This window comes from Lagopus leucura, unplaced genomic scaffold (assembly GCF_019238085.1).
Source record: "Lagopus leucura isolate 7727_CA_CO unplaced genomic scaffold, USGS_WTPT01 Super-Scaffold_73, whole genome shotgun sequence".
Taxonomy (NCBI): domain Eukaryota; kingdom Metazoa; phylum Chordata; class Aves; order Galliformes; family Phasianidae; genus Lagopus; species Lagopus leucura.
Window position 1 is genome coordinate 89,280,181 of NW_024962252.1, and position 17,892 is coordinate 89,298,072.

General features: G+C 38.3%; 1 protein-coding gene across 3 annotated transcripts in view; it reads left to right on the top strand.

Moving 5' to 3' along the window:
- The window catches only part of PLCB1 (phospholipase C beta 1), a 373,777-nt gene that overhangs the window by 291,377 nt on the left and 64,508 nt on the right, over window positions 1-17,892 (top strand). For all 3 annotated transcript variants that reach the window (XM_042884248.1, XM_042884267.1, XM_042884258.1), the window contains 9 exons: window positions 1,180-1,279; window positions 3,980-4,084; window positions 4,449-4,558; window positions 8,618-8,750; window positions 9,296-9,349; window positions 10,061-10,280; window positions 13,880-14,060; window positions 15,604-15,680; window positions 15,772-15,861. In XM_042884248.1, the coding sequence (XP_042740182.1) occupies window positions 1,180-1,279; window positions 3,980-4,084; window positions 4,449-4,558; window positions 8,618-8,750; window positions 9,296-9,349; window positions 10,061-10,280; window positions 13,880-14,060; window positions 15,604-15,680; window positions 15,772-15,861 (1,070 nt within the window). The remainder of the gene's footprint in view (window positions 1-1,179; window positions 1,280-3,979; window positions 4,085-4,448; window positions 4,559-8,617; window positions 8,751-9,295; window positions 9,350-10,060; window positions 10,281-13,879; window positions 14,061-15,603; window positions 15,681-15,771; window positions 15,862-17,892) is intronic.

Here is a 17,892-nt window from a genome sequence, read left to right on the forward strand (position 1 = left end):
GAGTCCAGGTAGTTGAAAAACAAGTAATTTAATTTTTCTTGGCAAATGTACAGCTCACAGAGATGTTTTTACAATTGGTCCTTGCAGCCCTGCTTTCTTGGGAGTACAGCCCTTTTCCCAGAATATTTTGCCTTCTGAATAACTTTCCTTTGGCAGCCTGCCAGAGCTTAAGTTTGGAAACATCACTAGGATTTTTCTTCTGTAATGAACTTCTAATTACTGTACTTCATTTCTCTGTTTAGTTACAATTATGCCCTGACTGCCTCTCTGCTCTGAGAAGCATAGATCAGTACTTTTAGTTGCGTTGAAAATAAATTGTAGAGATTCTTAGTTTTGAATTGTTGCTTTTGTTTTTCTTTCAATGTCTATGTCAATTTTTGCAGGATGTGTGAAAAAAAACACTCACCTGCACCCAGCTCTAAAATACGTGTTATTTTATGTATATTTACAGAGTAAGAAAATGAGATTTTTTTTAAATTGTACTCTATTTTTTAGAAGTAATATCAAATATTTCAGTCTTACTAAAGTAGCTCAGTAGCCTATTTCAATTCATTTTCTTTTTTCACTGTTTGGCCTTCCTTTATATTTGGTGGCAATATAGCACCCAGTGCTAGTAAGCATCCCACCTGGTTAGACCTATTTCTCCTGACAAATGAGTGGACTGCAGCACTCAGAAACGCTGCTGAGGTTGACATGGTTCATCTAATTCAGACATTAACACTCTGCAACTTGTGTTGAGTTGCATGTTGAATTTTCAATACTAAGATACATTGCCAGAGACTTTTTTGAGAAGCAGATAATCCCTTTGGTGCAAACACAAAGGAAAAAGAGAACATGCAAGACTGACAAATTAAGTGTAAAGCGTTTGAATGTGATAAGAGTTGAGCTGAGTCCCTTGTATCATATTGAAAATGCAGGGCCAAATTGTTGGATTCAACGTATTGTGCTAACATCCCACCTCAAGTTCCTTGAAAGAAGCACAGTTCTATGAGAGTTATTTTTAAGCACAGGTGTATCCACCCTGATCTCTTGTATGGTAGAATCTCCTGTGGATGTGTAGATGTTACCATCTGCTGGGCTTAACTTTATCTTGCTGTCTGGTATATTGCTAAGTTTTGTCTGGACGGAGCTGTTTCATTCAGAGCAGAAAGTTAATAATACAGCAATATTTCTTTTTAGGTTGTTTTACCTACCCTGGCATGTTTGAGGCTAGCAGTGTATGAGGAAGGAGGGAAGTTTATTGGCCATCGGATATTACCAGTCTCAGCAATTCGACCAGGTAAACCCCTTTCTCCATTGAAGCAGACATTGTGTAGCAAAAAGAAAAAGCAAATCCAAATTCCAACTACTGTAGTTCACCAGCAACCTTGTATAGATTTATACAATATGAGAATTTGAATAATATCTTTCAACTTTGAAAAGGAAAATACCGTATTTCACCAGAAATGTAGATTTCTGATCAACCAGAAAAAACATCAGAATTAAATATCAAAGGTCTGGTTGGCATTTGCTGATCTTTAGTAGATTAAAAAAAAAAGAAAATCATATTTCTGAGAGTGGAGATGGCTGGGAATGAAAAAAAGATTCTCCTGTAGTTTAATTTTAATATGCATGTGACAACTGACCTATATGCAAGTTGTTGTAACTCTGCAAAGCCTTTAAATCGGTCTCAAATTACTTAAACTGTTATTGTCAAATATTAAAAATATATATAAAAAATAATTCCTGGCCTCTTCCAAATCATATTACCACTATTGTAATTAATGGGCGCTTGAATGAAAATTGTAATTTTCCAGATCAAGAGACTTGTTAAATATTTTGCTTCAGAAAGGTACAATGACATTGGCATTTTGAGCAGAAAAATTGTCCGGCTTCAATACCAGCTTTCCAGTGAGGGGAGGGGAGGAATCTAATCTAGGGCAAGCATATGGGCCATAAACATACTTCCAGTGGAAAGTATCCGGTGGATACTTTCACAGTGGAAAAGGAAGAATATCTTCCTACACTATACCTGGTCTAGTTGATTCCAGCAGTAACATACAACTTATGTGCCCCTGTATCTAGCAGTTGTTGTCCACATTATTCCTGGAGACCTTAGCTGAGGTACTATCTAAATCAGTATCTAAATCTCTTCCAGTACTTTCTAGATCCCCTCTCATGGCCAGTGGTGTCAGGGCTTTTCTAAGAAGAGCTCCAAGCCATTCTGCCTTGGCTGCTGTGGATCATGTGGCCTCGCTATGAGCATGGTCAGGTAGATGGATGTGACTGCTAGGCATCCACTGCTCTGAGGATTTCCTCAGTGGTCATAATTTCTCTTTCCTTTCTCCCTTCCCTCCTCTCTCCCACTGTTGGCCACACATTCCTGGCTGTTGTGCCAGCTCTGCTGATCTCCATACCTCTTTGTGAGCAAGCCTAGATTATCAGTACAGCGGAAAATTCCATTTTTATGCTAGGTATATTTTCTGCTGGGTTAATGGATAAGCTTGCTTCATGGTGGATCTGTCTAGTGCCAGAGGAAGGCATGTGATGGGTGAGAAGAAAGGGAGTTGTGAAGGATTTCCATCATCTGGTGGAAGTGAGCTCTTACCAGGGCTGATCCCCTTTTGCGGCACTTACCCTTTGTGTGGCACAGAGTCCTTTCAGCAGAGGATTAAATCACATTCATGCTTTTAAGTTTGTGCTTTTTAGAACAGAAGCCACTGTGTTAAATCATACAAGCACTTTTGAGAGCTTTTATCCTCAGGCATTTTCTTCTGTCCTTTTGACTCCGGTATTTGTTTACAGTGTAAGATGGAGAACAGCATGTTGGTTTTAGTCTTTTGTACGTGCTGAAAATTTGCTGCAGGAATTAGAGAGGACTGAGAAACCTTTGTAATACAAAACTTAGCTCTTTTCCTAGACATTGTTGAAAACCATCATACTGTCACACAGTATTGTCATTATTCCCAAAGCAAGAATTTAGCTGTTACTTGGAGAGGGAGTTGCTTTGATCAGCCAAGGATCCCTCTAGATAAACTCATCCTGCTTGTGTCTTGTATCTTACAACTACCCATATGTTTGGCTCCATACTCATCCCTTTGGACAGCAGCTTCAGCCATCGTGGAGGAGACAAAGGATACAGCTTTGCCACACTGAAGACAATTCGCTGGGACTGGAAGTACATTTCTCCCATTCCTACCAGCAATCCCATTGCTGTATTTAAACTAAGCAATATGGTGAGGCATTTGAAGGAGCTGCACTAAAGGAGGACTCTGAGAAATTTCTGATGTTTGCATTTTCCAAAGTTTAGGTTGCTGGGCTGTCTATCCACAAAGTCAGGCAAGTCAGGCAGTGGGTGGCTGGGAGAAGAGGCTTGGGGCTGCCAAATCTGTGATTCTTTGCCATTAACTTGGCTAATCTGCACTGCAGTGCTGTATATGTACATGTGTTACAGGACAACTGTCTTTCAAAACTGTCCGAACATTCCTTGTTCAGAAATATTCCTACAGTTTGTCACATGACAGGATTCACCACTCACACACTTTGTAGGTACAGTGATACATTGTCTATATTTTTAGTTAGGTATTACATCACTGATCTCAATTTCACTTGTCAGTTTGGATTCCTGAGTACTATAATGGTCGCTTTTGAAAACATAGCAAGAACTATGAAACAAACAACCAAATAAAACTCCAGTAAAAACCAATACAGGACAAAACATTCAAAATTATATTAATGACAATGTTTAGCATTATTCAGAGATGTGAAAATAAAGTGTAAATACTATTTTAAGCTGCAGTGTCATGTGCCTTTCCAACAGTCCCTTGTCTGCATACTTACTTATCTCTGAAACCCTTTGGGTAAATCTTATCCTGATAGAAGTCCCTGGGGTTGCTGGCTCATTTGGATCCAAACTATAAATAATAAATGTTAACACAATTGCACTGGACATATCCATTGAAGAGTTTTTGCTCTGAACTGGTTCATTCTTATTTTACAGGCTACCACTACATCTGTTTGAGGAATGAGAGGAACCAACCTTTGACACTGCCAGCTCTCTTTGTGTACATAGAGGTCAAAGACTACGTGCCTGATACTTACGCAGGTAATGCTGTGAAAAAAAGATATTCTGTATAGTACTTCTGTTGTTTTTATTTCTAAAATGACAACATTTTTAGTAGTGTTCCTTTCTGTGCCTTATATGAAGTAAAATCCAAAGTGGGTGTAAGCTTTGAAAAGCCATCGTAAAACACTATGTTGAGAAAAATGCACATCCACATGACCCAAGCAGAAAGTCAGAGAGGGTGCATTAGAGTACTTGCATGTGGTGGTACACTGTCATTCACTACTGTTTCTGTGACTTAGAAGTATCTCTCAGTGTCAGATCTGTAGGAAAAATACAGTATCTTACAGCCTGAAGAGCATATAACATAAGAGGTTTGGAATTGATATATTTGCATTATTTCTAGATGTGATCGAGGCCTTATCCAATCCAATCAGATATGTAAACTTGATGGAGCAGAGAGCTAAGCAATTGGCAGCACTGACTCTGGAAGATGAAGAAGAGGTAAAGAAAGAGGTAAGGGAGGTTTTAGAGTCTCTGCAAATTACATTGCAATGTTTGAAGTTATCTACTTTGCTTAGAAAGTCCTTGGAATTGTGTGTGTCAATTGCTTAAATATTTGCAAACATCTCGTCCAGAATGAGACTAGAATATATGAGTGCACAGCAGCACTGTGCTGTGTGTGTGCTTCCACTGAAAGAAGCATGTTGTGCAAGGCACACAGTACTGTTCAGAGGTAAAGACAAACTGAAAGCTGACTGGGAAACTGAGTTAGGTTTTTGCTGATGTGCAGCATTTTATGTAGCAGATTAAATAATTATATCATTGCCTGTTGTTTTCCAGGGTGGTGCTGAAATTGCCTTTACAAAAATAACAGTGCTGTACCAGCAGCTTTGCCTGAAAGTATTGTACAGTATTTCAGGCTCTGTTTATTGCTCTTTGTTGTACATACAATTGCATAGATGTAATTTTGAGCGTAATTCATCATGCTGACAGTTTTGCTTTCACTTCCAATGAAGTCTGTGTTCCTCCAGATGTTCAACCTCTCTTCCAGACGTTATCACTCTGACATCTTCAGCATGGTTTGAGAATATCAACCTTGTATTTTGAATATTGCTTGTTTCAGACATTAGGCGTGTTCATGAATCAAAGGGCATTCTGCAGGGGTCTCTTGCAAAGATGAATGCTTCAAAATCCTAAACTGCCCTCAGCTACTCTCTCTGCCTGCCTTCTTTAATTCTCAAATGTGCAAAGCATCATTGAACTAGATTTTGTAACCAATAATACATTCCCAAAGCAGACCAGAAAATTGAAAGTCATTACATTTCAGTGGCCAACAATTTACTCTTTGTGCAGTGTCACAAGTTCGGCTGAATGAGGACACTATGAAATGCTCAGTAGTATCTTAGATAGCTATCTAGGACACTCTACACATGAGATTCTATTTTAATAGCAAAGTCTTTTTTTAATATAATCCTTTAAATACCTTAGAGGTCATTTTTACTTTTGAAAAAAAAGTCCAGATTTCTCTGGTCTGTACAGGCTTGTTTGTTAGAAAAATTCTATCACGGAGTATCTTCTTAAGTAAGGGCAAAGCTGGAAAGCTGAGTTATAGTGCTTTGGTAGTGTCAAGGGGCTTCAAAGCTTTTGGGATAAAGGAGCGAGCTTCAGAGTAGTAGAGAAATATTTTTTAAAAGAAAAGTGTAGTGATTGTAGCAGAGCATTTACTAAAAATGTATAACCATTCAATTAGATGCAGTAGAAATGGACAGGTAAAAAATTTCCACTCAAAATGGCAATTTAAGTATACCATTGTTACTATCTATAAACTGTGATTGTAGATAAGATAATTGGCAGCTGGACTGTGCTTGGAAATCCTGAGTCGTCTGATCATATCTGATGAAACATTTTCTTCAGCAGTCAGTAGGGCTGACTAGTTTGTTTGCTTACACTTGCCCACGAGAACCGCATTGATTAATAATGACAAGCACAATCACTGGCAACATAGCTAAATAATTCTGAGTATGTTTGCCAGATAATGTACATGTAAGTACACCTGCATTCAATTTCCCAATGTACAGTTTCTATATACACCCTATTAATATTTGCATCTAACTCTTTGCTGCCTCCAAGCACATATCCTCTCCGCACGCTCCTTCTCCTCTTGTCACTCCCATTTATATATCTGAACTGCATTCTTGCATTTATCAGAGGAAAATTGAATGTTTTTCTTTGCTACCTAGAAGTTTAAGCTGCAACCTGCTTGGTAGGAAGTTCCCCTGACTTCTTACAAAACAATGGTCAAAAAAGATATCTAATAGTGAATTGTTTTGAATGAAGAAGTGCATCTTTCTCTAAGCTTCAAATTATACTGTTTGTTAATTGTCAAGTACAGCATCTATTCTGTTTGTTTTGTAGTATTCCCATTATGAGTTACAGTGGTCAGTAACAGAAATTAACTATGTACAGTAAGGGAAATCAAATTAATCTGACACTTGTCATAGAAAGATTACTTATACTTTGCCAAGAAAGAGCCAAACTGATTTCAGTTTCCTCTTAGTTTGGCAGTGCAGCACAGATGTACTCAGTACCAGAAGAGGATCTGCCAATCCCAATACATCGCAACTCTTTTTCTCTGCAGAAATAAAAATACAGCCCATATAAATAAGTACTTGCATGAGTATGTATCTTTCAACTTAGTAAACATACTGTCTTGCAAAAGGCTTGGCAATGTGTGGAATATAAAGCATTTTCTGTGAATACTGAAACTATAAATTTTTGGGCTGGATTGCATCATATTTTTAAAAGGGCCTAAAATGTTCTCCACTAGGGGAAAATCATGTTTACTTTACTATTCTGTATGATGAGTTATGAGAAGAGAAAGTGCTTTTTAATGAGATTAGATTGCTTGATGCATTGAAAATTACTCTTTATTCACTTCCTGATCCTGTCTCACATTTCTGCCTTAGTTTCTGAAATCAGCTGTTTTATGTCCCAAACTGACAGCCTATTAATAGTTTCTCAACAAGCTGCAATGCAGCATTTCACATACAGATATAGAAGATGACAGTACCCATTTTCCACATAATGACTTTTAGGGTGCTAACTTGCCAGAAGATAGGAATCCTAGCATTATTTATTGATAGTAGATGATCTATATAGCAGTATTTTTTTTTTTCATACTAATGGATTGTGTTCTGTGAGAAATGTATTTTAAGAGGAATTGAGGGGATAACCATGTCTCTGTGAGTTTGTCACAGCTACAGCTTTTGCAGTCACATTGTTCTACTGTCAGAAATGCTGGCTAGGTCACATTTGTCCTTATTTTATTGCAGTCATCGCTGCTTTAAAGAAGTAAGGTTTTTGTTATTAATTAATTTTGGCATTGTGTTTTTGACTACAGAATCTCTCTCTCTCTTATAACTTTGGTAGAAATAAGCTGTAGAGACAATTCTTTTTGCAATATGAACAGTGTAGTGAGGGCCAAGATGAAGGAAATCTGCAACAGGAGCAACACAAAGCAGATCAAAATATATTTTGTCTCAATTGATGCAGTGCAGGCTGTTATTTTGCAAGTGTGGAGTAATCAAGAGGTAAAAAAAAAAAAAGCACCAACTGTGGTATCCTGCCTCTGCATGTAATGTGATTACCATCAAAGACTGAAATGGAAGCAGCTGAAAGAACAAATCCAAGACTACCGAGACACCATGGCAACTGGCCCCTTGCAGGGCCAGCAAGAAGCAGGGCTTGGTCATTTCAGAAGTAAAATTGCTTCCAGTGACCTTCAGTTTGTTCTGTGCTCGCCCTATCATTTACAAACCTGATGGCCATGAAGAAAATTGTGGTGTTTAGTGCATAATGAAATGTATACTGTAACCCTGAGCTTTTAGAAAACTAGAAAGAAAGATTGTAGAAAATGCTTAAATATTTGGATACCACAGGTGAATTTATGCAGCAGGATGGAAGGACTGTTTACATATTATCCTTGCAGTGTAATTACAAGAATGTAAGATCTTGGGAATCGCAAGTATGTCTCTGTGCTGTAAAAACAGTGAGTAATGATTGTGCTGTGGATGTATGAAATTTCAAAGTAATTTTATATGCTCATTTTGTTCACAGCAAGAATCTAAGTAGCATTTTTGTGCAACCTTCTCCATTATGCCTAGAAAAGCTTTGTGGCAGAGAACGGTGCTTTTCAATAAAAAACAGATTTCATATCTGGTGCAGTTAATATACTGTACTGAAAAATGTCCCTGATGAGTTATACCCACTTAAAATACTTCTGAAGAATAATACATGCTCTATTTCTTCTTGAAATTTACCCTGAAAAAATGTACTGCCTGGGCTACTGTGGCTCTTAAAGATGCCTTTTTCCTTTTCCCTTTCCCTTTTCCTTTTCTCTTTCTTTTTCTTTTTCTTTTTCTTTTTCTTTTTCTTTTCCCTTTTCTTTCCTGTTAAAAGTAGTCTGTACTTAACATTTATAGACTCTTACATTGTAAAGTAGACTAAACTAGATCTGGAAATTTTTAAGGCTGTTTGTTGGAAAGAGTAATATAAATCCTCATGTATTTTCAGGTGGACCACGGAGATGCACCATCTGAAGCTAATAGTGAACCTAGGCCAGCACCAGCAGAAAACGGAGTAAATCACACTGCCTCTCTTACACCAAAACCAGCAACTCAGGTTGTCCATAGCCAACCAACACCAGGTAAAAAAACAAACAAGCAAAACAAGCTAAAAATCATCTTTTCAAAATAAATCTGGGTATTAATTTTTATGTACTTTACATTTCAAGAACAACATTTTATTTGGTGTTTTCTAACTTTGGTTTTTTTTTTGTGGGGAAAACATGGTAATCTTTGATCTGCTTTTTTTGTTGTTGTTTGCTTTGTTTTTATAAATTTGGTGGACAAATTCCCAGTCTGCTGTTAGGGCGAATTTTCTTCAAATACAGAAATATCTTCTATTTAAGAGCTGCTTTTCTGGTATATATTCTGTATTGATTTATATCCTATAATAAATGTATGTTAAACCACAGTGTTTATAGTTTAATGACTGAAGACTTCATAGCCTTGTTCAGTAGCTTCCTCCTTATAAATGAGATAAATGTGGTGGTGGTCTTTGTGTTTCTTCTCTCAGATAATTAATCAGTATATGTCCATATCACATACCATAGTTTAATATGCATTCAGATGACACAATAATGGCTGTTGTTTTAAAGGAGTTGGTATTAGTCATCTCTTTTACTTCTAGGTTTGGTGAAAGCACCTGCAAAGACAGAAGATCTTATTCAGAGTGTCCTCACAGGTATTAAATATACAGCTTATACTGTACAAATGATACACTTTTTGCCAAGGGAAACATATTTTCTGAAATGGACCATCTGGTTTAGATACTCCTTTGAATAGTTGTGACTGCAGTAACTCATAGAAAATGTACATAGTGTGTCTTATTCCTCAGCTGTGAAGCTGTGATGCTATTAAATGTTTGAGCACATGCTTCTTGAGATCACTGGCAGGTTTTCTAATTATTATTCCATTGTTGCATTCTCGTAGGCCCCCCTCAGAAAACCAAAACAGCACTATTATCTGAACAGAAGCTAACTTTGCACTGAATATTGTCAATATTGTGCTGTGTGACCCATCCAAAGAGAAGGCAGTCCTGAGGTGTTGGTGCAGTTCCTACAAAAAAGAATAGTGTAATAATAATTCCCATCAGGCTGATGAGAATCTTTTGCATCCGAAGGGGATGAGGGAAGAAAGTACGTGGTTTTTATTTTGCTGGTCATGTTGGTGCTTTAGTCTTTCAACTCATTTCCTACTCTTAATTGAATTTGTCTAGGTATTTTCAATCAGGTTAGCTTCTTTTCAGAGAATTCTGCTTGGTTAGTTTCAGCTAGCACATTTCACATGCCAGCAGTAAAACAAGCGTTCTTTGTTCCATTTCACCTGATGGTGTTCTCTGATTAAAATCATACGTTATTAGAAATTGAAGTTGCTTTTGTTATTGTCATTGTAGAAGTGGAAGCACAGACTATTGAAGAGCTAAAACAACAGAAGTCATTTGTTAAGCTTCAGAAGAAGCACTACAAAGAAATGAAGGACCTTGTTAAGAGGCACCACAAGAAAACCACTGATCTTATCAAAGAGCACACTGCAAAGTATAATGAAATCCAAAGTGACTATCTGCGACGAAGAGCAGTTTTAGAAAAAACAGCAAAAAGAGACAGTAAGAAAAGGTAAATGGAGGTTTTTTTTTTTCTTTTATGATAGATAATTAATATGGAGGTGACTCTAAAAGCACAGAAAAAAATCAATCCAGAAGATTTGTAGATAAAATCAAGTCAGAGAATTTGTAGTTAAAATGATGTCAGGTTCTTTGATATGAAAATCATCAGATAAAAAGCCCTCTCTGATATCTTGCTTCTCTGCCAAAAGTCAGATAAGTTGTTCGCAATTTTGAAACTCTTTTCCCGTAAACAAGATCATACAGTATTTATCTTGGGACTTTTCTTAGATCTCTGCTATGGGTAGGTGTTTCAGCTCTACTGGCAACAGCAGCCAGTAGCTAGGTGGTGAATTTAATCACAGGTGGTGACATTGAGCTTCCCCTACATACTGGTATAGTTCAGGAACCAGAACACAGTATGAAAGAACTGAAACCCAACTGGATAACGTATTTTACATTCCTAATCAGATCAACTGTGGCATGTTTTCTCACAGCACCCCATCATCTCCCATCTTGATCTGCTTTAGGAGGAATATCAGTTCAGTACTGATTGAAATCAACATCAATAGCAAAACTTCTGCCTCACACTTTATAATGCAGCTTTATAAAGTAGCTCTTTTTTTTCCAGCAAGGAGAAAGTTTTGCAGTCCACACACAATCTTGCTGATAATGAGCAACTGATTTTCTCTAGGCAAGCACAATGTGCTGCCAGGTGGTGGAGCAAGACCCAAGTGTTATTTATATTTAGAGCAAATATTCTGAAGTTCTGCATGGCGAGCATTGTCTCCACATTAGGATCTTGGAAAAAAATTATGCTACAACAAAAAGGATCAGCCCTATAGTTAGGTAAAAGAAATACAGTTACTAGCATTTGTGGTTTAAATGGTGATTGATCCTGACCATTTGGGAATATTTTAATGATTGCTTTGCTTTGCATCTGCATGCACTCTCCTTCTGTTCTGTCTCTCTTTCTCAGTCTCTCATTGCCATGTGTCTTTGGGTGTGCTGATATCAATTTATATTATTTGCTTAGATAATAAAGAAGTCGTGTTTATATTATCAGTTTGAAATGTTTGACTGTTGGGACTCAATCTTTCCACAATTTTTCTCTTATTCACATGATAAGGGACTATGTGTTGCAAAAGATCATTCTTAGTTCCTGGCAAAACAAATGCACATGTAGGTACAACCTGTGTCTAATACTGTTAAAACTTAATGGCAGTCAGATGAGGATACCATCCTAATTTATCTTTCTCAGTCTAGCACAATCTATTTTTTAAAGTAATTAAAAGAAAAAAAGCCCTTTAAGCATAGAATTGTAATAGCTGCAGTTCTTAAGCACAAAGACATTGAACAAGTGTTAAAAAAAATTACTTGGTGCATTTGGTAGGGACTGTTGGAGAAAAATGTGCAAGTATGCTCTGGCTACTGCTGCTGTACTCTTAATTGTAGGTGACTATGATTCAGTCCATAACTTGTCCCTAGGAAGGAGCTCACTCATTTAAAGACTGGCTGCCAACTGTAAACACAGTGATATTTATTTGCTGTATTTTCCACCATCAATTTGTGTGTGACAGATAGTGGCAGACAAAATTATATTATGTTACTTTTTTTCTTTGGCATACTCTACTCAACTTTATGCCGAAAAACAAACTGAATAAATAGAATGACTCATCTGACTTTGACTAGAAAGGATTTTGTTTTTTTATTTTGTCATGATCTGACCATAAATCATTCATGGTATCAGGCAATAAAGTACTGCAGTCTGCTGTGTGGAGCTGTCATAGCGATTTCAGAGATGTGTAGTTTTATGTGCAGATATTGAAGTATCTGAAGTTTAAAAAATCTGATGTTCAATTTTTAAAGAGCAGGAGCATGTGTTGAAGGCTTTTCAGATTTGCTAGTATATATTGTCCCAAGCAGAAGACTTTTTATAGAATACTGTCTCCCAAGGAATAAGGTAGTTTTTACTGTTTTAAATCATAACTCTAGCTGTTTACCTTTAACTGCAAAGTACAAAGCGCTACTTCAAAGGAATTCCTACGCCAGGCTTCCATACAAATATGTTGCCTCTGATCAGAAGAAATCAGTGCTTTGTACCCATTCCTAAAATTGGGCCTAGATTCAGTAATGCCAATGTCTGTGGGACAGTGGAAGTATTTACTGAACACAAACACAGGTACTATGCTGATGCACTTCCGAAGTTTCTATTTAATAATCATGTCCCTTAGAAGACAGTCTTAGTATTTTAGCCAGCATTTAGAGACTAGCCCCATTTCTTTTTCCCAAAAATACAAGAGAAATGTCAACTTGAAAACATACAGTGCAACGGCAGTATTTGCTGATTAACATTCATCAGTGTTGTCCTGTGCCTCTGTGTGTAAATTATCCCCACCAACCACACTGATACCACTTAACTTCTTAGTAGAATATTCAAATAGCAGTACAAGAAATACAAATAGGCTACCTTAGTCTGTATCCTCAGATTGATGGAAGCAGCTTCACATTGTTTCAGTTAAAGTTAGGCTAAGTGACAGCAACTGCAAACTTGAACCTGGAAGAGGAGACAGGCAGCCAGTGCAGCAAGTTCTCTGCATTGTAATCTTGCAAATGTCTGAGCAGCAAACTCATTTTTCTCAGTCAGCCCCCTCTATTCAAACTTCAACTGTTTTGTCCATCTCATGCACTGTTCCTGAGGTTTCCCAGGCAACTGATTTAACACCTGAGTACAACAGTAAACACAGCAGCCAAGCAGAGACGCAACATCATCATATTTTTTAAGAGTGTTTTTCTTGGGTTTAGTTTACTGCTGGCCTGAGAGCGATACTGTTTCTGCTGTTTATTTTTGCCTTGAGCAATTTAGTGTCATCATGTTTTCTTTCACCATTACATCTATACTTCTGCCTTGAGGAAAAAAAACAACAACCTATTTCTCAGTGTTTGCTTTTTAGCTTTTTCCTTACATTTTTTTCTGCACTCCTGTGTGTTGCCTTTCTGAGGTTTATTCCCCACTGGGATGTTAAGTTTCCTTCTAAAGTGAGGAGTCCATAGAGCACTTTCCTCTGTGTGTGCTATGCATGGCATTTCCTGAAGGGGGGAGAAAATACTAAATAAAGGAATGCTCCTAACCATTTTAAGCTTTTTTGTAAATGCAGATGTAAATTATGCTTTTAAGTTTGTTGCTAAGCATATGCAAGGATGACTGTTTTCAAAATACTTAACATTCACCATTTTTACTGAGGACTGTGAAGCTTTGAAATTCAAGTTGGGTGCCTGAAAGTGGGTAAACAAGTTCTGTGGGCAAATGTTTATATGGGAAATCTTGGCAGTTGTATTTATAGCACAATTATACTAAGCCTGGTTCACCCCACCATAGCAGGTTTGTATTACAAGGTTTAAAAGCAATATAAATCCCATTAGTAACAACACTGTTTTTCCCTAAAAGATTAAATTCGTGGATTTACCACAGCTAAAATCATTATCTTGCCCTGCATGCGATGCCCAGAAACTTACTGATGAACTACATGTTACCAGGTGAAAAACAAGTTTTAGATATGGGGCAGAACAGGCATAGTGGTGTAAAGCCAGTGTGTATGTGTGTCTTCACAGATCTGAAACGGGCAGCCCAGACCATGGTTCATCAACTATCGAACAAGAATTGGCTGCCCTTGACTCTGAAATGACCCAGAAGCTAGTTGAGCTGAAGGAAAAGCAACAGCAGCAGCTGCTAAACCTCCGACAGGAGCAGTATTACAGTGAAAAGTACCAGAAGCGAGAGCACATTAAGCTGGTACGTTTGTTATGGCCTCTGCTTTTCTTTAGTGGTCTCTGGGTTAGTAATGAAACCGCTGTGATGTAAGAATGGAGTGTGGCTTACTCTTGCTTGGAGTCCATTTCAGAGCTTGATTTCCTTGTGATCCACTGCAACTCCAAGGAGTTGTTATGTCATTTGTCACTAACACCTCCAATGTACTTGGACAGCCTTGGATAAAAGGCAGAAAGGCAACAGGTTTATTATTACTACCGTGGAACTGAGTGCTTACCTCTAGTTATGTAAGCCTCAATTTATTGCAGCTTTTGGATGATGTTCTCATTTTGTTCTGCCCTTTTTTTTTTTTTTTTTTTTTTTTTTTTTTTCAGTGTACAGCACTAAAGAAGGCAGGATTAGCTGGAAAATAAATAGAAACACCATAAAATAAATAAATGAAAATAATTTCAAATGTTCTCCAGGGCATAGAGTTATGCCAAAGAGCGTTCCTACTGCAGATGAATGCTTCGAGGGGATACAGGACATAATCTGTATATGGTGAAAAAATAGTTTTCATGCATCAGTCTGAGCTGGCTTGTGTTTTTACAGCTGGAGTTTGGCTGACAACTACAGCAAGATCATAGCCCTCTCACTGCTATAGAAGAGTCTGGACAGATGGCAGCTAATGCTGATGGATGTTTTCAGGCAAAAGAGAACATTTTTAAAGAGTGTTGTGAAAGCATAAACTGTTTCTCAGCTCCGGACAATCCTATCTCACACTTTTTTTTTTATTATACAATGTTTTACCTCTTTGCTATTGCATGATTTGTCTGCTCTGTCTTGCCATCCAAAAAGCAGGTCATAGGAGTGATATGCCTGGCAATTGCTCAGCAAGGCCTTCTCACAAATCCATTTCCGTGGATCATAGCTCGGAGCTGACACTCCCAAGTGGTGCTCTGTTTATCATCAGTTGCATGTGAGACATTTCAGTGTTACCCAGCAGGAGTAGCTCCAGTGTGGGTGCGTAGAAATGGTTACCTGTGCTGCAGAGAGAGAGTTCCCATTCAAGTAACAATTGTTGGCTGAATCACAGGAATTTTACTTTTCATTAAAAACAACAACAGCAATAACAACAACAACAAAACATTCTGAACCTACATAGTTGGGCTGATACTGTAAGTTAAGTAATTTCTCATTCCAAAATGGGAATTGGCAGTTCCCAAAGCCACGTCCCGTTTTCTACATAATCCAGTTAGGAAGTATCATGATAAATTCTTTTTTTAACACAAAATATTCAGATGGTTTTTACCTCAGAGCTCTGCTGGAATGAATATTTGTTGCATATAAAATCTGTCTTGCAAATGAGAGATTCTTTCTGATTTATTTTAGAGCAGAGCCTGTTCTCAGTGTCCTTCTTCTTTTATGTAAGGAAAGAAGAGCTGAATGAGACCAGACAGACATTACTGTGCATTTCCTGATTCATCTGGTTCATGTGATTTATCACAGGCTTTTGAAGAAACTTAGATGCATATATGATGTTTAGCTGAAAATACATTATTTCTCTTTCTTGGAATTCTTTTTTTAGCTTATTCAGAAGTTGACAGATGTAGCAGAGGAATGTCAGAACAGCCAGCTAAAGAAACTGAAAGAAACGTGTGAAAAGTAAGGTGCTATTCCCCTTATAATTGATTACATCTCTTTATGATTTTCATTTAGATGCATTTTGAAACTAAATTTATTTTTTGTGCTTTAGAGAAAAGAAAGAATTGAAGAAAAAAATGGACAAGAAGAGGCAGGAGAAGATCACAGAAGCAAAATCCAAGGATAAAAATCAAATGGAAGAGTAAGTGTATTCCTACATTCATATCCTTACACATTTTGCTTTTTCCAGTTGTGAAAAATTTTGAATTCCCCCAAAGTCTCAAGCCTAAATCCAAGCCAGCTTTTGTTCAGGCTGCAGTACCTCACCAAAGCAGTGGAGTGCCTTACTTCCACTGATATTAATTCAATTTTCTCAGACAAATCTAATCTCCTATTGTCCCAACATTGAGAGCCTGTGTGAGCTGCAGAAGTGCTGATGTGTGGTACGGGGACATGCCTTTGAGTGGCTTGATGGAGTCAAGATGCTTTTAATCCAAATACTTTTCCTCTATGTATGACTATAAATAGACTTAGTGACCTCAGTTTTTGAAGGGATTGATTTTACTGTAACTAAGTTTTTATTTCTGATTTATCCTTTCTTCTTAACCATCTTAAAGCTGCTAAGAGAAATAGAATTAATACACTGGAAGGTTTGCTCTCTTTGTGGTAAATTACAAGCTGGAATTACACAAGTTGGTTATATTCTTCCCAAGGGCATGGCATCTAGGTTTGTTTGTCCTAATTAATTTGTTTTGGCAAGCTGCACGAAAAGAAAATGGGACATTTTAATCTTTGCCTGTTTGCTGGGATATTCTTTGTTACTAGTCTCTATTGTAGTGACACTTAAGAGGAGTTAAAATTTCACAGAATCTTCAAGTTTGGAAAAGACCTCCAAGATCCTTTAGTCCAACCATCCACCTACCACTAATATTTCCCCACAAAAACATGTCCCTAAATGTTCTTGTATCTAAATATTTCTTGAGCACCTGCAGAGACAGTGACTCAACCAGTTCCCTGAGCAGCCTGTTCCAGCACCTGACCACTCTTTGCAGAGAAGTAATTTTTCCTGATACTCAGCTTGAACCTCTCCTGGTGCATTTTGAGGCCATTCCCTCTAGTTCTATTGCTAGTTATATGGGAGAAAAGGTTGACGCCCACCTCGCCACACCCTCCTTTCAGGTAGTAGTAGAGAGTGATAAGGTCTCCTCTGAGCCTCTTCTCCAGACTGAACAATCCCAGCCCCCTCAGCTGCTCTCAATAAGACTTGTGCTCCAGACCCTTCACAGCTTCATTGCCCTTCTCTGAACATGCTCCAGGAGTGCAATGTCTTTCTTTAGTGAGGAGTCCAAAACTGGACACAGCACTTGAGGTATGGCCTCATCAGAGCTGAGTACAGGATAGTACCTCTCTGCTCCTGCTGGAAGCACTATTTCTTACACAAGCAAGGATGCCATTGTCCTTCTTGGCCAGCTGGGCACACTGCTGGCTCCTGTTCAGCCAGTCATCGACCAATACCCCAGCAAGTCCATGTCCTCTTCACAGCCTTCCACTCTGTCACTTTGCCTCAAGTCTGTAACCTTACCTGGGCTTGTTGTGGCCAAATTGCAGGACCCAGCACTTGGTCTTGTTGGACTTCATCCTATTAGCCTTCACCCAGCAATCCAGCCTGTCCACATCCCTCTGGAGGGCCTTCCTACCCCCAGGCAGATTGACAGTTCCTCCCAACTTGGTGTCATCTGCAAACTTACAGAGGGTGCACTAAATCCCCTTGTCCAGGTCATCATGAAAGGTATTAAAGAGAATGGGCACCAGTACAAACCCCTGGAGATTACCACTTGTAACGAAACACCAGCTGGATTTAACTCCCTTCACCACCACTTTCTGGGCCCAGCCATCCAGCTAGTTCTTTACCCAGCAGAGTGTACCTGCCCAGGCCATGGGCTTCCAGGTTCCTTAGGAAAATACTGTGGGAGACAGTGTCAAAGTCTTTGCTGAAGTCTAGTAGACAACATTGACAGCCTTTCCCTCATGCACCAGGTCACCTGGTCATAGAAGGAGATGAGTTTGGTCAAGCAGGACCTGCCTTTCATGAACCCAAGCTGACTGCACCTTATCACCTGGTTGTCCCACACACACTATATGATCTCACCCAAGATGATCTGTTCCATAACCTTTGCTGGCACTGAGATGAGATTGACAGGCCAGTCGTGCCCTGGATTCTCCTTCCAACCCT